Here is a 23,217-nt window from a genome sequence, read left to right as displayed (position 1 = left end):
ACTCCACAGTCTACGACGCTTTCCGGCTGGTCGAAGACAGAACAATGGTGTGACAAAATAGAACTGAAGGAGGAGGAGGAGGATTAAAACTGATATTAAGTTAAAAAATGTCATCAGGTGGCTACTGACAACCCTTCGTGAATATCCCAGAGTAAGTAATAGACATTGCCCAGTTGACATTGTGATTTTCGTTTACGGAATACGAAAATAACGGTTGTTATTGATATGTGATGTTAATTATATTAAGTGACCAATATACGTACGGCGAAGGTACGGTACGGTGAAGGAAAACATCGTAAAGAAACCAGCACACCAGAGAATTTTCTCAATTCTCTGTGTGTGTGAAGTCTGCTAATACGCATTTGGCCAGCGTGGTGGACTATTGGCCTAACCCCTGTCATTCTGAGAGGAGACTCGAGCTCAGCGGTGACCCGAATATGGGTTGATGACGTAACGTAATATACGCACACCAAAGTTAGTTATAACTTTTAGAGGAGAAAGGGGAATAATGGTCAATGGTCATGTTAAGACATAGATACTTATTTACTTATTTTATGTAAAAAAGTCAGTCAACCAACTTATTAAGTATAAAATATGTTTGTTTATCTTATATTCTCTACTATAATCACCCTTTTGTATGTACATTTATATGTAAATATACGAGTGTTTTATGTCAAGTGGTTATATTTTAATATGAAACCGCAATATCCTGATGGAATGGTACACTCCGACTTAGCGTCCGCCCTATTCACTCTGCGTCAATATATTTGCGTACTCGTCCAAGTTTCCCCGCCCTCCCCACTCCTCCCCTGCGGACCACTATACACGTCACTTCATGATTGATACCATGGCTGTTTCCACAAGTCAGTGTCCCTAATCATTTCATAGTCGATATGGTTTGCGTTAAGATATCAGGTTCGACTCCGAGGGCCAACAATTATTGTCTGCTTAACTTTGAATAAAATAGCCATTCGTACTCAACGAATAAGAAATTCAATCATCAAATTGTTTATATACTTACACAAGTAATTGCAGCAATAATTCGGCAACACGGAGGTATACTTTCGAAGCGCCAATCCAGGCTATGATGGCTGACGGCGAGACTCGCCGTCTACAGTTAAACTAAATTGCTAGTGTGCGAAAGTATTGTCTAGTTGGTCGAAATTGTTTGATATTACTACATGTTCCTCCTTATTAGCGTGACATGTCATCATCATCATCATCATCATCATCATCATCATCATAATTAAATTGTTAAAATGTAATATATGTCATATCACTCAGTTCCAACTTACCCTAGTATACAGCTAGCTCATCCTGTTAACATTTTAAAAATAGCATTGCGTGTATTTGGATAAAATACTTGCGCAAAAACCACCTTATCGAATTCAAATAAAATTTCATGTTTACATGTTGCAGAATACATTAAGCTCCCAGTCGCACGAGAGATATCAAATCTTGTTTCGTTAAAAACGAGCTCAGTTGAATGAGAGAGTTAGTCAGTTGCGTTAACTAGTTTTCGTTTGTAGTTTCATTAAAAGGAGAAGTCAAATAAAGTACAACAATAATTACGAATTGAATTTTAATTATAACTGTGACATTATGACAATGGTGTGAAATATATACACGATATGTACATTTGTACAGTAAACATTAGGTATACAAATAAAGTGTTCGTATTCGATACGTATTCATAGTAATTATTATATACGATAAACACCTAAACGTTAATAAATTCTTCGTAACAACCCTAGGCCGAACTATGACGTCACCAAGTGATGGTAATAGCAATCATTAATGTACGTAGGTAACTTGCGATACGTTAGGTAAGACTAATCGTAGCATGCCAATTGCTTTTAGCATGATATTTGCACAATAAATTATTATTTATTTTAAATACCAAAATTATGATTGATAATGATGATTAACAATCGTCATTAGCAAAGGGAACTAAATAACGAAACCTTTATCTAATATACAAAGTAATATAATAATGATTAGGTCACACATGCTCATAGAAGCTAATGCGGTTGTCAATTTCCATCTCTCTAACACATACAATACTTAAACATACATTAAACAATTTCCTACCAGGAACTTGTACTCGTATACTCAGGTCCACACATTACATTGAATTTTGTTCGAACGTAAACTATAATACAATTAGTCGGGTACTATGTCCTAGCACTATATCCGACGACCGCGCGACAGGGCTCGCGTCGCGCCGTCGTCAGACGCACACGACAGTCCCCAGCACCGAACTCGACAACAGCAGCAGTTTGATATCACTCTAATACACTGACGGGGATACTGAATAACGCAACTCGTAGGCTCAGCGGTGTACACATACACAGCTCCTGTAGCCAACTGGCACTTCGATTCTCTTTCTACGATCGCAAACGCTTCGAAAACTAGAAAAATGTATGGCAATGACATTTGCTATCTACAGGTCACGTGAGCAAGATCTGATCGAGTAGAAAGAGAATCGACGTGTCGCTTGGCACACTTGGCTTGGCTCGTGAGTCTGACACAAACTTACGAGCCAAGTAACGTCTGATTAACAATAACTATACTCGTATTATTGAATTAATGATCTCGTGCACTGATCCACTTGCCTTAGTTTAGTTCAGTTTGGTTCGTGTCACAGCTTCCGCAATTTAAGATATTCGCAAGTTTGGTGTTGGGGGCTAATTAAACCAGTCTTTGTAAACCTAATCTATGGAAACGATCAAAGTGTCCTCGTCCGTCACTAGGGCGCGCTCGCGGCGGGAGGCCCGCACTCAGAGGCGCGTGTGCGTCAGGCCGTTGGGCGCTATGAGCGGCGCCAGCGCCGACGGGCGCGCCTCCATGTGCAGCGCCTCGCTCACCACCACCGAGCGCGAGGTGAAGGCGGTGGAGGCCTCGGAGCGCGAGCCCCCGCCGGCCTCGGCGCGGCCGGAGGCCCCGCGGGCCTCGGCCAGCGCCCGCGACTGCGCGCGCGCCGCGCCGCCGCCCCGCTTGCGCGGGATGACGCTGTTCTCGACGTGCAGCGTGGCGTTGACGTCCTTGCCCGCGGCGCACGTGCACGCCTTCAGGAAGCTCTTCTTGAAGTTGTCCGACAGGAAGGCGTACAGGATGGGGTTCATGGCCGAGTTGCTGTAGCTGAAGCACGCCGCCACCAGGAACACGGTGACGGTGATCCTGCTGGCGCACTCGTACGAGTAGATGAGCGCCACCTGGAAGGCCCAGTACGGCAGCCAGCACAGCACGTACACCGCGATCACGGTCAGCACCAGCTTCGTCACCTTCCTGTGGGAGCGCTTCTTCTCCTTGGACTTGTTCTTCGGGCCGACCGTCTTCAGCTTCCGTATGACGAGGCAGTAGAAGACGAAGATGAGCGTCAGCGGCGCGGCGAAGCCGAGCGCGAACGAGTACAGCGTGAAGGAGGTCTGGCCCTTGTTGAACTCGCGCTCGGGCCACACGATGTTGCACGTGAAGCCGTTCTCCGACTCGATGAGCGTGGTGTACATGAAGATGGGCGTCATGAAGAGCGCGGACGCGGTCCAGGCGGCGCCGGACACGACGCGCGACACGAGCGGCGTGCGCAGGCGCGGCGCCGCGATCGGGTGGCACACGGCGATGTAGCGGTCGGCGCTCATGATGCACAGGAAGATGCTGGACGTGAACTGGTTGATGCCGGTGGAGATCATGTACGCCTTGCACATGAAGCTGCCGAAGGGCCACGAGCGCACCGACATGGTGACGAGCAGGAAGGGGATGCCTATCAGGAAGCACTCGTCGGCGATGGCGAGGTTGACGATGTACATGTTGGTGACGGTCTGCATCTTGGAGTAGCGCAGCACCACGTAGATGACCAGCGAGTTGCCGAGCAGCCCCACGACGCACACCAGCGCGTACAGGATCTGCGTCACCACGTACACCACGGGCAGGTTGAGGTTGGGGCAGCTCAGCTCGTACGTCGCGTTGTAGGTGGCGTTCTCGTCGTACGAGAAGTTGCCGTGCGCGTACAGCTCCACATCCTCCAGCGGCTCCATGGCGCCGGCGCTCCGCAGCGGACGGCGGCTCCTGCGGGCGACGCTCCCGCTCACCTGCGGACGATGAGTTTCAGAATAATTTGCAGTACAATATGGCGGAATGCTATGTTCACGTGTGTGCAGTTTCGTTTGAACGAATAAGTGAATAACATTGTTGCCGCTGGTGCTAATGTAAGTTTTCTTTTACCTTTTCCACATCTGCGCTGCACAAAGTTTTCTTTATTTTTATTTTAATACTTTGTACAGCAGCGTCGGGCACCGCTTTCAGTTATGTATTTAAGAAACCTTTTTCTAAAAGAAGGTAATACGACTTGTATGGTATATTATACATTTAGTATATTATGTAATTCCCTAATAATAATGTGGTGTTAAGCCTCACAATCCGTTGAAATTTCTCCCGTAGTGTAGTATAGTTTTCAACATCATCATCATTATCAACCTATTTTAACGGTCCATTAACTGCCTTCTAAGAGGGGATATGGAGCTTAAACCCATCACACACTGCTCCAATGCGCGTTGGTGGCCTGCGGTTAATAATGTAACGGGTAACTCATTAATCTCAATAAAAAAGTAAGTAAAGTACATTCGTAGATGAAAGAAATCTCAGTATCTCATAGCTCAACACAGGATTCGAATCCTGGACGTCGTGAGTCAAAACTACTGGACTTACGAGGCAGTTAATATATTAGTTCATATATAACTCACATGGTACAGAGCGGGTGCGAGCAAGTCTCCCGGCGGGTCCGCTGTATCTGTAATTGGAAAACATCTCATAAATCTATTATCGTTAGAAACTCGTTAACGTCAAGCGCTCCCGAGGGAATCATTGGGCTATAAAAGTTACATTATAGGTGTTATAACTGTAAAGAAAATGGCCATTCAATTTACGAGAATCTCTTTGATATTATAACTTACGTAACAAAACACACGCTTAATTTGTTCCTCTAAACTACTGTTCCTGAGGCTACAAATTCAATTAAAGTCGGGTCAAGTAATGAACTATTTTAGTTGTTTATATTATTTTATAGTAAGTAACTAGCACTCCTTTTTTGAGATGTTTAAAGTCCTTAATTAGCAGTGGAAAAGTTCAGTCTAAGTTCCAAATAATAGAAGAAAAATGCTGGTACCCATCAATTATATAATATAACACTGGCTGGCACCATCGCATCTTTGAGCCAATTTATAAAACATAATTTCCTACATCAACCCTTACTGAAAACAAGCTCAAGACTTAATAATAATATTAAGTCTTGAGTTTGAATAATTATTCCAGAGATTGAACTTTAAATACAACCGATGATAAATCTGTGCGTAAAAAGGTTCAGACAAAAGCTATAGTATGCGCATTATCATCTGAGTCGTCCGGTCATAAAAGTCAAAAAAGATAGGAATGTGCAGCGCGCCTACCTGCGCACCCTAATTATCGATAAACGGCTACCTGCGCACGTGCTAATGATGAGTCAATAATGATTTGGACGATTCTGATTGGTCGGTTTCTAATGTAATTGCATTGCGTATTTTTTTTGCTATAAATGTGTTTACTGCAATTAAATAAATACATTCATGTGTTACTCGTTGCGCACTATGGATACTAATATATAATAAATTTGGCAGAAGACGAAGATTCTGATGATGAAGACTCAGATGAAGATTAATTTTATTTAGTTAATAATTATATAATATGAAATATGTATTATATTAAATCAAATATTGTTAATTTTTTTAATTTTGTGAACAAGATACGATAATAAACTTTACTTATCGATAATATGTCTTTCATTGTTACACCCTTCACTAGACGGCTCCATAAGACCCATAAGTGCAAGCGAGATAGATATAGAGAAATGATTTATGGCCCTAAGACTCAGTTGTTAATGCTATTAGTATAGTTAAGCATGTTTTTGTTTGTAATCCTTTTGGACAATAGTATCGTTAAGAAACTACCGAATAAACTCGGACAGGTACCACATTTAGTTTGAGCAGGAGATGCAAGTAAATAGGGAATATGACGGTACAGACAACTATTTTTATGTTAGTATAAGTTTTACTTGCGTATATGAGGATAAATTATAGCCTATGAAACTCGCAAATAGTGTGGCTTTCTATTCGTAAAAGAATTTTCAAAATTGGTTCAATAATCTCTGTATCTACATACTGAGATTATGCCCTACAACCTCTCAAAGTACAAGCTTTGAAGCGGGTCACCTGATGCTAAGTATAATTACTCAGCATCAGGTGACCCGTCTCTCGTAAACATCTGCAAAATACTCAGAGTATACATTATGCATCGACGTGGTCGTATCCGCGCTAAGCGCTATTGATCAAAACAAAACGTATATTATCCGCGCGTTTAAAGCTGATTCACATTGATATAGTGAATAGAGTATAGCGACCCCATACAATAGACCACCACCAAGTCTGTTTACTCGTAAATTCCCAATGTATTATTTAACTATTCTTCTTTTAAATCTCTCAAGCCCCGCGGTAAATAAGTCGAACAACGAAAAGTCAAGAGTTGGATGGGCTATTGTTTTAGCAATTCTTTATGTGCATGAAAAATAAAATAAATATCACGTGTCTCAAACGGTGCAATAAGAATGTCGTGAGGAAACCAATATATCTGAGAATTTTCTCAATTCTCTACGTGTGTGAAATTTGCCAATCCGCGTTAGGACAATGTGGTGGCGGAGGATAGTGCTCAACGTTAAGCCGCAAGGGTTGTCAATAATGAGGAATGATTCTTGTACTAGACCGAGGCACTGGCGCCATATGAATTGATTATTAAAAGTATAAACCAACAATCAGATAGTTTATGACGGCGCGGAAATATAATTCGTCGTTAATGTTATTGTGATAATAAACACCCGTGGAGTTACGCGCGCTCGGGCGCTGTTTGTTTGCCCACGCAAATACGAGTTTACGTGTTGTGTGTATTTATATACGCGTGTTTGGGTTATTGTTGTTTTAAATACATATTCATTTACTAGTTAGCAACCGTGACTTCGTCTCTATCCGGTTGGAGGAAAACATCGCGAGGAAAGATCTCCTTCAGACTTTTCTTAATTCTCTGCGTGAGTGAAGTCTGTCAGTCCACATGGCCACCACACTGGCCATATGGGCCAACGTGGTGGACTACGAGTACACCAAACCCCTCCCATTCTGGGAGACTCGAGTTCAGCAGTGAGCCGAATATGGGTTGATAATGACATCGGATAGTGGTCATTAATAAATTTAACAACACCATAAGCCCGCCTAGCCGCATTAGAGCAACGTGATGGGTCTAAGCTCGTAGTGTGTCTTTAAAAAAGGAAATAGCCGTTAATAATGAAAACAAATAAACAACTTTATCTGAATAAACATTGTTATCATTAGGAATAGATTTGGTTTGTTGTTTTTAAGTTAACCATAGTCGTAGACACGTCCGTGAACACACAAGGTTTCACCCGAAACCAGCGCCACAGCTCGCTGTGGCATCGTGCTGAGGTACCTTTTTTTGTCCACGATCATATATATTTTTGTATATTCTGTTTGTTTCTTTTATTACTTGTATGTGGACATAAAAAAATAAAAATACATTATATTCTATTCTATATAATCTTATAATGTTATCTATATTCTATTCATTACTCCACATTTCAAACAGACTACCTACAATACTAACTCTATTCTCAACGAGTTTAATCTAACTTCATAGTAAAGTAACACTAAACTCACATCTATATTTTAAGCAAATTTAAAACGTTCATAAATTGCTAATCTAAAAGGAGGAGTTTAATGAAGTCTACCATAATTTGTAGCAAACATAACTTGTTACTAACTATATTAAACTACCGGACCCCCACGTGTTGGTTTTATGATAATATGTTTAGTTTTTCCCACTATATGCTGTATCAATGAAACAAAGCCATAATGGATGAAGGTTATATTTGTTTGAGCTTGAATATTAATCCATCTATTACGTAGAATACTTTTTGTTTTTTGAAAACTGCATGAAATACCTGCCCATTAGTTTCGGAGATTAAAGTAAGTTGAGATAGATTAAAAATAATAAGCCATTTTTTAAATTAATGTCTGTCTCCCGGTTTTATCATAATATTGTTTTACATAATGTAAGATGGTCTAAGATACCTATTCAGAGGTATTCAGAGCTAATTTAGATTAGAGAATAGCTAATAATCTTTACCCACGAGACAAGCGAAAAGACCACTTGTTTTCTAATTTCATAGGTCTAAATTGGATCAGTAATTTATAAATTCATAAATTTATGAATTGCGGGTATACAAACATAAAACGTACAAACTCGTAGGTATATGGATATTCGTACTATACATAACAGAACTACCATTTTTAAAAACTGTTGTTATCTGAACAAATATAAAGAGACCTTCACGTAAACGTTATCAATCAGGCTAATTGATGTTTTATTTTTATTAATTACCTTTGTAACCTTCGCTATTATCAAAACAACACGAGGATACAGTGAAACTAGTAAACTTTGGCCTCAAAATAATAGTAGTAACGTGTGACGTTTATGTATGATCGACATAGATGAAATAAACGAAAGTTTTAAAACACACAATGAACTAACCTACAATCGTCTATAACAAATGTGTTAGATTAGTTGTTAGGTCGCATGCGCCTGTAACTTCATCATTCGTCGTCGTCATCAACCCATATTCGGCTCACTGCTGAGCTCGAGTCTCCTCTCAGAATGAGAGGGGTAAGGCCACAATCCACCACGCTGGCCCAATGCGGATTGGCAGACTTCACACACGCAGAGAATTAAGAAAATTCTCTGGTATGCAGGTTTCCTCACGATGTTTTCCTTCACCGACACGTGATATTTAATTTCTTAAAATGCACACAACTGAAAAGTTGGAGGTGCATGCCCCGTGGATTCGAACCCACACCCTCCGGAGTCGGAGGCAGAGGCTATTACGGTTCATCATCATCATTCGTACCAGTATCCTTTACTTTAAACTCAAAAGCAGTAATGCTCAACGGCGGCCGTATAAACATCGTGGTAAAACTTTATTTATTATGCTGTTCTTACTTTCTTAAAAGCCTATAGAAATACATTTCGCTAAACCAACCAACAAAAGAGACAAATAATAGTAACATTAACTTTCCTAAAAACGTTATTTGCGTTAAAAAATGATTAATTACACTCTTTTCTTTAATATTTTCAAAGAGTTATACAAATACTAAAAGCATTGTCTAAGAAATATATAACGAAATATATTTTTTCTGTCATTTTGTAACTAAATATGAATTAAGAGTATGTAATAAAAACAAGTCTACTCATAAACTATCAAGACCAGTCCGCAGAGCCATCTCATCATCATCTGTCTCTGATACGCAAAGCGAAAACATTTTTTTTTTAAAAATTGCTCCTTTTGGTTCTAATATTTAGGATCCAATAGGATATCTGGTGGCTTTCTGTAACAGCTCGTTCGATCAGCATTACTGTGCCGCTCTAAAGGGTGTGTGTTCAGGTTGATGGACAAAAGACACTTTATTTGTGTAACACTTTACGTTATTTGTATTAGTCGGTTAGTTAACATCGTAATTGAAATGCGATGGATAGTTTGAATTTTTTTAACTCATAGTTTTGCCGAATGTTTTAGTCAATTACCCTCCGCTTTGTATCTATTTATTTTACCAAAAATAAAGTGATATAAAAGTAAAGAGTTTTTTATTCAGTCATCAATAGGAATTATTGAGAGTAGAACGAAACAAGTTTACCGCTCTTTCGCGAAAAATCTCTCTCTGCAAGGGCGACAGCCGTGGGCCGGCGGCAGCAGCGAATAAATTTACTATTCACGTCCAAGTCGAAAGGCCATTATTTCTGCAGTAATAGGCCGACAGTGGGGAGGCATTACCCGGTCACGGGACCTCATGCCGGGAGCAGTTTTTACGAGTTTCCCGTGCTTTTTGTGCGTCGGCCATTCATTTAGTCCAGTCGCTCCAAAATAAATCGATATCGACCTCCTGAGGCCGATTTGTACGGACGGGACGGGGTTAACAATTCCATAAAAACAACTTCCCGTTGAGTTCAGGGCTCCTTTATTATAGAAAAAGAAAAAAAAAACGAGAAAAATGGAACATAAAAACCACAGCGAAATAAAGTTTTAAATTAAGTAAATTCTTAGGTAATTATGCATGTTAGATATTCGCACAATTTTTACCGATAAATTTAGATTGTTGATTTCTTTAAGCACATGGAGCATTTCTAATCTAAGCTCACAGCAATAATGTGAAAAAAAAACATTTTAAAATTATTTTTTTAGTTACCAACCTGTATACTAAGAAACAATAATTTCTTGTATTTTATTATTATTAATCTATTTGTAACCATTTGACCATTGATTTTTGACAATTGACCATTTGTAATGAATTCCGTTCGAGACACAGGTAGATTGATTTACTATTATCATGGAGTCATGTAGTTCGACATTCTTTCTTTTTTAGTTTGCTGAGATATACTTGGCAAATCTAGAAATAACACTTCTAGCGGTTGAGTTAGAAATAATTGTGCATTTACCCAGTATATTAGAAATAATTGTGCATTTACACACATTTACACAGTAATCATTTCGTCGACAATCATATTCGTACCTACACTTGACAACCAAAACAAGCGTTGCTTGGCGGCGAAAATAATAGCGAATGGAAGTGCTTAGTACATCGTGGGCCTGTCCGTCACAAAAAGCCTTTCTATAAGAATGTAATATACCAAAATCCGCCCAACAATATTTGGGGGAGCCTGTTTAGAGTCCGTCGACCGATCGATTAGTTGGGTTGTCAGCTGGCTGTGTCGGACCTCATCACGCGGTATGTGGGTCGCCAGTTTTTATACGTCCTCAAGCTGTGACATATTACGAAGAATGATTGTCATATTATTAATTCCACCTTCCACCCCCTTTTCGGTCCCTTTTTTGTGTACTCTTACATAATTAACTTTTCTTGAAAAATTGTACTGTAGCAATTTTCTGTTCAAACTGACAGGGCATATACAGCTGTCAAACTATTTATATTATTCGAGGTTTGATTTTTTTTGCCACTAGAAAGCTACGTTATTTGTAAGTGTCACTATACTTTATCCCCATAATACACGTGTACTTCAAACCACAAGGGTGTAACACATCACCTATTTCTGAATTCCAGATCGTTTTTGATTTTTTTTCAAGTTACGCCAATGATTTTATACTATCATTGAGTTACCCACAATTTTTCATAACTAACATAGACTTGAACTGACATCCTCATTATCCATAGCCACACTGAACCACAAAGCACGATATTATTTGACAACCTCTCTCTCAGAATGAGAGGGGTTAGGCCAACTGTCCACCACGCTGGCCCAATGCGGATTGGCTGACTTCACACACGCAGAGAATTAAGAAAATTCTCAGGTATGCAGGTTTCTTCACGATGTTTTTCCTTCACCGTTTGAGACACGTGATTTTTAATTGGAGTGCAAAAGTTGGAGGTGCATGCCCTGGCATGGCCCTCCTGAATCGGAGACAGAGGTCATATCCACTGGGCTACCACGGCTCTCAGTGAAGTTATCATGAGGTGTCAATTGGTCACCGTATAAACTACCAGACAAGTTTTCAAGTTCGAAATAATCGGAGTAGTTAAATAATTGAGTACTTTTTATCCCGACACAACTCTGTGATGCGAGATTAATCAATTTTTCGCATTTATAAAGTTAGCTATTATCAGATAATATCTTGTCAGATGCTGGTAATTCTACCTTACAATTATATTTAGGCTGCGAACCGAAACCTCGGCACGTTTCGTATTAGAATCATGAGGAACTAAGGACTCCTCGTGATTTTCGTCAGGTCACGTTTTCGTCAGTCTGAAGGCGACCTTACCTCGTCCTTTTTTCCATTAGGATAACATAAACAGGTCAATGGCGAGTCGACGCGCGGTGTTCGTGTTCCGTGACAATGATTTGCTAGAGCACTCTCAATTTATTTATTTACTAACATTCGCCCCGCATGAATATTGACTATTGACATAGCCTATGGTACTCGCCTATAACGTGGCTTCCTAGAGGACAAAGAATTTTCAAAATCGGTTCAGTAGATCCAGAGACTCCAATCTCACAAACTTTACCTCTTCATAATATTAGTACAGACTAGCAGAACCCTACAATTATCTGTGTTCCTGTAACTCCAGAAACATACAAAGCTATATGATACAGAACCCTAAAACATACCCATGCGTTAGGATCTAGTTTAAATAACGCAAGAGGTGAGCGTGGGGAAGCTGTTATATCGCTATGTTAAATGTTAAAGGACGAATCTTAAAAGCGTAAACATAAAACATTACCTTTCCTGAAATACGCCCAAAATATGACCAATATTCCCATTCCCCTCCAACTAGTCGACAAAGACTGTGCCAGGAGTGGGTACGACAATAGACCAACGGGGCGGGGATCGAACCACCACCCCTCGGTGATGAGTCCGACCGCTCTCACCGTTGAGCTATTGAGGCTATATGGTTGGAATTGGTCGCTAACTATGGAAAAGAAGGCTCAGATTAATGTAAATTATGTAGTTCTATTTATTCCTTTTTATTTAAATCTGTAATAAAATTATTAAAAACAGTTGTTTTGATGGCCTCCGTGGATGCGCGGTGGATTTACAAGATGGAAGTCCTGGGTTCGATCCCCGGCTGGGCCGATTGAGATTTTCTTAATTGGTCTAGGTCTGGCTGGTGAGAGGCTTCCACCGTGGCTAGTTACCACCCTATCGGCAAAGACGTACCGCCAAGCGATTTAGCGTTCCGGTACGATGCCGTGTAGTAACCGAAAGGGGTGTGGATTTCCATCTTCCTCCTAACAAGTTAGCCCGCTTCCATCTTAGATTGCATCATCACTTACCATCAGGTGAGATTGTAGTCAAGAGCTAACTTGTAAAGAATAAAAAAAAAATGTTTCAGTCAATGGCTTTATAGCGAAAAGCTTCGATCAAGACCTTAAGGGCGCGCAGCGCGTCGGTACCATATGGATAAAATTCGAAGCGTATTTCAGGAAAGGTATTTTTTAAAAGATTCAATTATCCAAGTAACTTTGCTGTATGATTTTTAATTGTCATCATACAAAGTCATCATACATGTATAGATATGTAGAATTTGGAGCATTGTACGGCGTCTAATATGTTCCATTACGAATTTACAAACAGGTTTACTTTACTCCCTATTAAGCCTAAAATAAATTCCGTTTTTCACAATTTGTTTGTATTAACAATTTATTTACTACGTGAATCTTTTAGTAGAAAAAACATATTGTTACGAAAAACCTGCCAAGCTAATATTTTGTATTTGTACGCTAATCTGTTATGTAAATAAATACATAAATTAATAAATGGATAACGAAAATGAAAGTTGTTAGCTTATTCGATTTCATTTTACAAAGCCATTTGCATAATAGCTGTCGTCAGCTGTCAAATCGGCCCGCATGTCACTTGACGCGTGACAGAGACAGCTGTAATGCTGTCATCAGTCATACGGCCGCCTTTGAGTGATGCCGCCCCGTGACATTACACAGGATGAATGACCACGCATTTTTATCTGTCAGAAACAAATATTTTGTGTTCCGGACAAAAACTCGTAATTGTATTTAATTGCGGTTTTTGTTCCATATTTAAATATTTAACGCTGAATTCTGATTGCTGACATTAGCACAGTTTTAATATAATTTGGTATTTTTGAAATGTTCATTTCGTAGGGGGCTCCTATATCCATGTTAATTATACGAAGTACTATGACTGCAAAATGTGTTTGTCACTAAGTTTTTAATCCATATTTCACTGTCTTTCGCTACAGTAATGACGAATGTCGGCAGAACTAAGGATTGTAAAGTAAGTGCATATACTTTTTGCTCCAAAGGTCTCATCAAGTTAAATAAAACAAGCATATTCTTTAAGATGATAATAAAAAACACAATACTCGTTTAATAAAGCTATCTCAAACCTTTGTATGTAAGTGGTCGGTTCAGTTAAAGTACTTTGTCCATTTGCAAGACTTTAATGTCGTAGTGCTAAATAAAGCAACGTTTGATATCTGCACATCACGCCGCTCTCGTCGACTGCGACGTTACTCTGAGAGCTGATTTACGAAGCAGAAGATATTACGGTTTATCTCAACGTTTTAAGCCACCACGATATATGGCAAAAATGTAGACAGAAATATTAAAGTTCATTTTTGTGTTCATTCGCTCCAAATTGACTATAAACCTTTTTTATTAGTTCACCGAAACGGCGGCTAGTGCTACAGCAGACAGCTATGCTGTGCGCCGATAGTTTACTCTCTTTAGTGGTTATGTTTTGTTGCTATCCACTTCCTTTGTTTCAGACGTTTTTTATAACACCTAATAGTTGATGGAACAAGCCATGGTAAAACCATCGCCTATAACAGGGCAGAACTTTGCAGAGCATGGAATGAACAAATCTATACTAACATTATAAAGCTGAAGAGTTTGTTTGTTTGTTTGCTTAAACGCGCTCAGAAACTTTTGGTCCGATTTGAAAATTCTTTCAGTGTTAGATAGTCCATTTATCGAGGAAGGCTATAGGCTATATATTATCCCAGTATTCTTACGGGAACAGGAACTACGCGGGTGAAAACGCACGGCGTCAGTTAGTCCTATAATATGCTGCCTTGTGGAATAATATGCATGACAGAAGCATTTCCCAGGGCGAGCTGTGTCACAACACAACACAACACGTTAGGCTACAGCGAATATCATAATAACGATTCCATGTAAACTGTCGAAGTCGTTGCTCCTTTTGGTTGGTAAAGATTTTGGATGATCCTGATACAGTTATATATCAGTTGCTTTATATTATGAAGGTCCTGTGTTCAGTTGCCGATGCGTGTACATTTCGAGAATGTCACCTTTCTGAGGTCGCAGTTAAAAATAGTTACTACAGCCCTTAAATTACTTAGAAACCAGTCACTTAAGTGAAGCATACGCTTTTAACTGAGTTCAATACCATTATAAGTATTGAACTTAGCATAAATAAATAAATTAAGAGGTACCATTGACCTACATTTTAATGAATGAAAATATCATTCAGTCATTGATGTTTTGAAACCTTAATAAACTTCATTTCTTTAAACTTTACCTTAAAAATGTTTGATCATTTAGTGATACCCCGAGCATATAGCGCGTTTAGATTAACCTATCGGTCGATCAGTCTGCGCGGTCTGCGGGGACCCTAAGCGTTTTTTATTAGTTTACCAAAACAGCGGTTAGCGACCCCCGGCGACTGCACCCAGACTGGGATTATTTATCTTGTAGCAAATCGCTTGATACCCGCTGATCCCCGCTCGCTCGCGGCTAATTTGCTTTAAACCTTAATCACATCCCATTTCAGTCGAGTTTACAATGAGATATTATTTCGTGAGTTATGGACCGTTCTCTCAACGATTATCAAGTGAATCCCAACCTTAATCATTTGTGTTTAGATTGCATTCCAAATAAAACAACCCTACAGTTTCAATAACAGTTTAGAATAGGCTTTGACGGAAGCGTCTTCTCATTGAATGATGAGACAGCTAAATTGTTTTTCTTTAAATGCTATAAAGATTTATTATCAAGCCCACGAAGGCAAACAGAGTTAAATTGTAATAGCTTGGCGTCTTTCCCGGTAGCCCTGATTGAAACCGAATGCCAGACAAGAGCTCCAGTTTAAATTCTCAAAATAGGTCCGAGCTTAGAATTGAACCAAGAACATCTTCGTTATAAGTAAGAGTTTTTGACGGCCTCCGTGGCGCAGTGGTATGCGCCGTGGATTTACAAGACGGAGGTCGTGGGTTCGATCCCCGATTGTGACGATTGAGGATTGGTCCAGGTTTGGCTGGTGGCCGTGGCTAGTTACCGCCCTACCGGCAAAGACGTACCTCCAAGCGATTTAGCGTTCCGGTACGATGTCGTGTAGAAACCAAAAGGGGTGTGGATTTACACCCTCCTCATAACAAGTTAGCCCGCTTCCATCTTAGATTGCATCATCACTCACCATCAGGTGAGATTGTAGACAACTTAACTTGTAAAAAAAAGAGTTCCAAAATTACACCACAGTTGACAAAATCCGTAAGTGAAGAACTAACACGTACCTATTATGTTCAAATTTCCCTTCAACACGATAGTTCATTCGTAACAAAGCTGGTTACATTGTGTACATATTACACACGATTCATAAATCCTTGAAACATCCAGAACACTGGGTTATTTCATATTTATAAGCGCATAAGAGCTACAAGCGCACCTCATCTCGCACTCGCAAGTTGCAGAGGGTAATTCATCTGGAACGTTCGAGCGCTCTCATGCAGTTGCATAATACGTATGTTACGGGCGAATACATCTGGGACGGAATATCGCTCACTCCAAGCGTATGATAATGGTATCATAATGTAACGATTCGGTTTATACAAATATGTACGGAGAAAATACAGCTCAGTTTGAAATAAGAAAGAAGTCATGCAGTTTAAAATATTTATAAATTGTTTTGTGAACTCGTTTGCGGGGAATTTTGTTTTATTGTATGTCGATTGTATAATATTATTTGTTCTTAATTTTGGAATTAGTATTTTAGGATTTTTGTACCACGTTTTATCACTTGCGGTCAAAATTTACGGTAAGATAACGATTACGATGATGATGATTTTTGTTTGTCTGTTAACGATTATAAACAGTCAAAAAGTTTGGAGCTGGGTTCGAATAGTACGTGAAACCTTGTCCGTAGCCCGCAGAGGGATCTCTACGCGGTGCTACGGTGTTCTACGGCTTGAGTATATTTGTAGAGGCTGCTTTAACATTTAAAACGGTACTACGAAAGCCTGCTACGAAATTTTTGTACGTACCATGACTTTATACACTACTATTATTATTATTCGAGGAGCTGACAAATAAGTTACTTAAAAATCAACTACGTTTGTCCCTTCAGGTTTATACAGATGGTAATGATTTAACATCGGATTATTTATTATTGTACTACAGAAGTTAGCAGCGTAAGTTCAAAGCGCTAGTTAGGCCAAACCGGAAACTAGATTAATAGTCCACAGTGTAGGTAAAACTTTAACCTTTATGATTATATAATGATTTATTTATTTTGCTATCATCCGCGAAAATTCGGCGAACCCATGCGACAACGTCACCCAGGTCCGACAAAATACTCTCTACGTACGTTTCACCCCGAAACCGGAGCATCCTCAGGAGATGTTGACTCTACAACGTGCAATTGCAAAGTAAGACTTTGCAATTGCACGTTGTAGAGTCAACATCTCCTGAGGATGCTCCGGTTTCGGGGTGAAACGTACGTAGAGAGTATTTTGTCGGACCTGGGTGACGTTGTCGCATGGGTTCGCCGAATTTTCGCGGATGATAGCAAAATAAATAAATCATTATATAATCATGATGAACTTCCGCAAAGTAACGCCTGCTTCTATCCAATATTTAACCTTTATATTTGTACTACCTCGGAGAACACTATAAGTCTTAATACCGATGATACTAATTAATTATCACTAACTTCTAATTAAGATCGAATGAGATCGAGTGGATATTATCTGCGAACTATTCGGAACAATGCGGAGCAGTGGTCAAACTTTGCCATTTCCTGTGAGGAAGTTCCTGGAAAAGTAGAGAATTAAAAAGCAGATAGCCTCCAGATAGTAACTGGCAGCGCAGGATCGTTATCTTTAGAAGTCCCTACATATGGTTATTGGCAATAGACGTTTAACATATAATCTAATAATTAAGTAAATGACCCGCCTAATCCTTCTATCTGTTACCTAATGGATTAATGGATCTGGGAGAAATAAGCAAAGCGGTACTCCTGCCACAAATAGCCACTAGACTTAAAGTGCCGTCAAATATGCGAAGGTATAATCGCAGTCAAGCTCGAATAATCCTTTATTTTCGGCCATAACTAAAGGCAATGAAGGTCTTAAACTCAATCGTCCGTGAACATAATACTTAGGTGGGAACAGTCCTGATGTTTATTGCACCACATTTTCCTTTCGTCGTTCTGCTAAATTTACCCCGGCCTACCCCCGGCCTGCCGCGGCGCGTCCCGGGCTACCCCGGCCGCTTTGTCTGCTCACAATGCCTGCCTACAAATGGACCTAAGTATTTCGTCATACGAGGCTATGAAAAAGTTTTAGTACGGTTCTCCGACAAAGAGATTGCAGAGTGGTAATCTCCTTCATGCAATACTTTATTACTAAGTATAACATATTATCCGAGCTCAATCGTTCGGTTAATATATCCGATAAAAGCGTATTTTTTGTTCATTTGCTACGTTATTATACTTTTCATAAATATATAAACAAATACAACGTGTCCGCAGGGATATTGAGTTTACGATATTGATAATATCTAAAGTAGGTTTGTTTTGAGTAAATATTGATACTTTGAAGTGAAATATATTTATTATTAAAAATATTAAATTTCCAAATTTTCAGGATCGTGGTGTTTGAAAGTCCCTACAAAAGGCCTATGTCCTGCAGTGGACGTCCATCGGCTGATGGAAGATGGACTTTTACTGCGTGAAAACCAAATTACAAGCAATTGGAAGTAATTTAAGTCGTTCATCACCTAGATGTCTCGCTCGGGTGTAGGGACAAGTTTCAGGCGCAATGAATCACCAGTCTCCCAGTCTCGGTAGTTCAATAGGCTTCGCAGCGGACCGGCAAGCGATCGTTCGGACTTTAAAACTACCTTAGAGACTAATTTTATCTTACCTATTGCTAGTTTTATTTATATACTGAAATAGTTATTTATGCCACTGTCATGTAATGGGGGGCATTGTAGCACGAGTGCTTCAGTCGCTAATTACGTAATAAAAGAATTAACGAAACTCGGTAAATAATAAATAATATATGATTGGCGTTAGGTATGGCCATGGTCAGGCAAATTGGTTCGGTGGGGCGTAAAGGAGTAACAAACACAAAACACACACACAAACTTTTGCCTTTATAATAATATTACTAGCGGACGCCCGCGACTTCTTCCGCCCTTATACCTCTGTAAAATTCGCTCTTAGTGGATGTCTACTACCTATGAACTACCTTCCTGATAAATTTCAACTTTGTACGTCAAGCGGTTTTCGAGATATCGTGATGATTGGCCTTTCGCATTTATAATTTAAGGTAGTGTGACGTACCAAATAGCAAGCCACCTGCCATTCACTTCGATATTAGTTTATGCTTTGCTGTAATTTAATAGATATAAGGAATTATAGAATAATGTAATGTAATCATTAAGATATGTAAAATTAGCTGTTGAAGTTTTCATGAGAATTTGTAGGACCTAAATGTATTTTAATTAAAAGAATTTAGCTAAGAAAAATACGAAAGATATTTTAACATAATGAAAATTAATTAAGAAACTATTTTAAGACAATTTTTATACCAGAATATTTTATACGAGTTTTAATAAGAGTATTTCAATATTAAAATGGTTATTAAAGCAATATAACGAATCCTTGTAGGTACCATTTGCAAGTAGTAATCATATTAAAAGTATCTCAAGTTTCAGTAACTAATTATAATACTGAAGCTCCATATTAGGGCTTATAATTAACTAATTTCTTAATCATACACAAACAGAGTATCTCATTTCATATTTAATATCTGTTTTGCCTAAGCTTATATATTACAATTAGCCGCCCAGGCTTTGTCTGCATACCATGCTTGTATATATACTTTTAACATATACAATACATAAGAACTCACACTGAGAAAACTATCCTATACTTAAAATACGTAGCGTACCACTATTACGCTTGTAGCCGGCACCATGTTGGATACAAGCTGCTTATGTAACAGGTGTCACTTCGGGACGGCACAGTAAGCTGTCCCATTACTAAGCATATGGCTCTATGTTACGTATACAGCACTCATAGTAAGTAGTTATGTGCTCCTTACGTAACTAACTCATTTAAGTAGATACAGTTGTAGCAAAACACATACAGTTTTCCAATTGTGAGAATCGAACCCACAGCCTAGGATGCTAAAGGCAGGGACACTATTTACTATTCACTGCGCCAATCGGCCGTCTAGTTATCTTTCTAATAATAAAGACTTTTGGGAGATGCTACTGACACGCAGGGTAAACTAACAACACTCATCCTTTGCGTCACAAAGATAGCAAATGGCCAGTCGATCGTTCCGATGAAACGCTTGACAAAAAGCCTTTTACTGGTGAAGTAGATATAACTCGCAGACGCCATGCGTGGACGTGAGCGTGATGTTAATCATGACCCTGTTCTAGTGGACGTACCCGACAGCGGGCCTGGCGTTTTGTCTGGACACAATGCCTCACAAATAGCCCCATTCTTTCATCGCAGGATTGGGGCGGCATGAAAAAGCTTCGCTGCGTACAATAGGAAAGTCAATTGTTTTATATGTACTTTGAATGATCCTTTGTATGTGTGTCCCGTGTTTGTTCTTACGTAACTTTCATTCAACTTTGTTTTTTTTTGTATGACTTAGGACTTTCATCCTCCTCCAAACAAGTCAGCCCGCTTCCATCTTAGATTGCATCATCACTTACCATCAGGTGAAATTGTAGTCAAGGGCTAACTTGTAGAGAATAAAAAAAAAACTTACTATGCAGTAAGTTAGCGTGCCCGAGGAAAAAATGTAGAAGATTTATAATTAGCATTGGACGTCTTTAAAAGTTTTATATTGTTGAAATTCGCATTATGGTATCATTGTAAATATATTAGATTATTATAGATTACAAAACGGTTTTTTTTAATTTAATTCAATTCAATTCTTTATTACTTAATAGCTCAACGGTAAGAGCGGTTAGACTCTGTCCAACCAAGTCACTTGGTCTGGACTTGGTTGGATATAAGAACGAGTACTATTTGCAGGTCACGTAATCATTCCAGTACGTACAATGTACATAAAACTAGATAAAAGTTTTATAACGATGTTTAAAGTTCGGTGGCTTGTTAAGTTTTTATTCTGCCAGCGAGCAAGTTGTAATACGGAAAAAATCACCGTGTTTGGAGATATTCTAAGTATGACTAAGTTCTGTAAAACTGTTCAAATTTAATCCCTGCGTTTATTTTTCTGTTCCACATCGCGCGCTGCCAGTCGCGGGCTACTAAATACAGTTTTCATTGTAATTATCGCAAAATATAGAAAAGTGCCGCGGTGTTTGTGACTTTTTGCACCGGTAACTAAATATAGTTTCGTATTGCTAAGGGCGAACGTTCACCGGCCGTCTAGTTTACAAATTACTATGCGGCGAATTCTTGTCGGTGATTTTTTTAATTAATTGATTTATTAAATTTGAAATCTTATCTCATTGATCGCTGTTCCAGTTGGACAAAAAAATTTTTTCAAAACAGAATTTTTGACTTACCTTGTTTTAAGTCCGAGCCTGAAACAACTGAGACTGAAATTAAATCTATGAGTTATGGAAGAATTTAGTAAAATTTTTCAATTTCTGCTCAACTGTAATCTAATTTCCAAATTACTGAACCTGTCTAGTTTACTCAACCTAAAAAATGTCTACATACCCACGCAATCACATGACGAATCTAATCTTAATATTCCCTACAGCAGGGACGAAGCAAGATATGATAAAACATAATAATAAAAATTTTAATAAAAAAAATACAACCGACTTCAAAACCTTAAAACGTACGCACTAAACTAAAAAGCGAAAAATAACATCATAATATGTTCTACCTGCTGATCAGTATGAAGGTGGTGCTACGCCAGTGATGTATTAATTCAAGCCATGAGAGAATAACTCATACATTTAGATTTTGCAGACAGTGTTGTCCTCCTCAGGTCCTGTCAGATGGCTTAAATTAAGACAACACCGTCTAAGCACCGCCTTCATACTGATCAGCAGTTATTTTAGTGATGTTATTTTTCGCTTTTTAGTTTAGTGGGTACGTTTTAAGGTTTGAAGTCGGTCGTATTTTTTTTATTAAAATTATTATTATTTTTCCATTTTTAGTGTAAAATTTCATCTCAAACATACATCAGACCCCTAATGACAGTCACAACCCATCTTGGTACAAAATTCTCAGCAATACAAATTAATCAAGCCCAAGCACAAGGTAGCTACCGTAAACCGTTAAGGGGTTCCCTTAATTGACCTTGGTCTTCATCATCAGACCCCTAATAACAGACACTACTCATCTAGGTAGAAAGTTCTCAGCAATACGAATTAATCAAGGCCAAACACAAGGTAGTTACTGGTAACTGTTAAGGAGTTCCCTTAATTGTCCTTGATCTTCATCACCAAACCCCTAAATGACAGTCACAACCTATCTATGTGGAAAGTTCTCATTAATACAAATTAATCAAGCCCATACACAAGGTAACTGCTGTAAATCGCCGAGGAGTTCCCTCGTCTGTTTTATGGCTCCATCATCAGATCGATATTAAACCTTCATGAAATTGTAGTGCTTAAAAGTACTAAATGGAAAAGTTTACGAACACAATAGACACCCATATAATTTTCGAAAGTTCCCCTCAATTTCTCCAGGATTCCATCATCAGATCTTGACATGATGGCAATGGGACCAAATGGGGACTATACCGTTTCAAACACAAAAAGAATTTTTGAAATCGGTCCAGGCGTCTTTGAGTAATCGGTGTACATACATAAAAAAAAAAAAAAATACCGACCGAATTGAGAACCTCCTCCTTTTTGAAGTCGGTTAAAAAAGGTAAAACATGTTGCCTTTTTAGCGAAATATATGATATCATGCCTCCGGCGTACAGGTTACATTATTACGATGTTAGTTACGAGTAAGATACTTTTAAAACAATGACATTGTTACAACTATGTTTATTGAATTAATTGCGTCTTTAATGTTCATTTATTTTGTATATTATAAAATAAAACCGTAAGAAAGCAAAACTGTAGTACTTTTTTTAAAAGCTAGTAGCAGTGTCTATTAACATAGGAGCCTTGGATTATTATATGTCACTGATATCAGTCACTGTGTATGTCCTATATACACACCTAGGGCATACACACTTAGGTAGGTCTCATTTCAAGAAAGAGGTGAACCGCCAAATCGAGCTCTACTGAATATACATCTTCACGTCCAAACTTCCTCAGTGTCTGAAGACGAAAGTCTTAGAACAGTGCGTGTTGCCAGTGATGACCTACGGATCCGAGACTTGG

At 38.9% G+C, this 23,217-nt stretch overlaps 1 protein-coding gene across 2 annotated transcripts in view; it reads right to left on the bottom strand.

Moving 5' to 3' along the window:
• Nucleotides 1–1,575: 1,575 nt before the first annotated feature.
• LOC112050986 (somatostatin receptor type 2-like) overlaps nucleotides 1,576–23,217 on the bottom strand; it is a 137,713-nt gene continuing 116,071 nt past the window's right edge. For both annotated transcript variants that reach the window (XM_024089426.2, XM_024089442.2), the window contains 2 exons: nucleotides 4,740–4,786; nucleotides 1,576–4,088 (listed from right to left, as the gene is read on the bottom strand). In XM_024089426.2, coding sequence (XP_023945194.1) covers nucleotides 2,781–4,034 — 1,254 coding nt within the window. In that variant the 5' untranslated portion in view covers nucleotides 4,035–4,088; nucleotides 4,740–4,786 and the 3' untranslated portion in view covers nucleotides 1,576–2,780. The remainder of the gene's footprint in view (nucleotides 4,089–4,739; nucleotides 4,787–23,217) is intronic.

Source organism: Bicyclus anynana, chromosome 5 (assembly GCF_947172395.1).
Source record: "Bicyclus anynana chromosome 5, ilBicAnyn1.1, whole genome shotgun sequence".
Classification (NCBI taxonomy): domain Eukaryota; kingdom Metazoa; phylum Arthropoda; class Insecta; order Lepidoptera; family Nymphalidae; genus Bicyclus; species Bicyclus anynana.
This window is presented reverse-complemented; position numbering and strand designations above follow the sequence as displayed.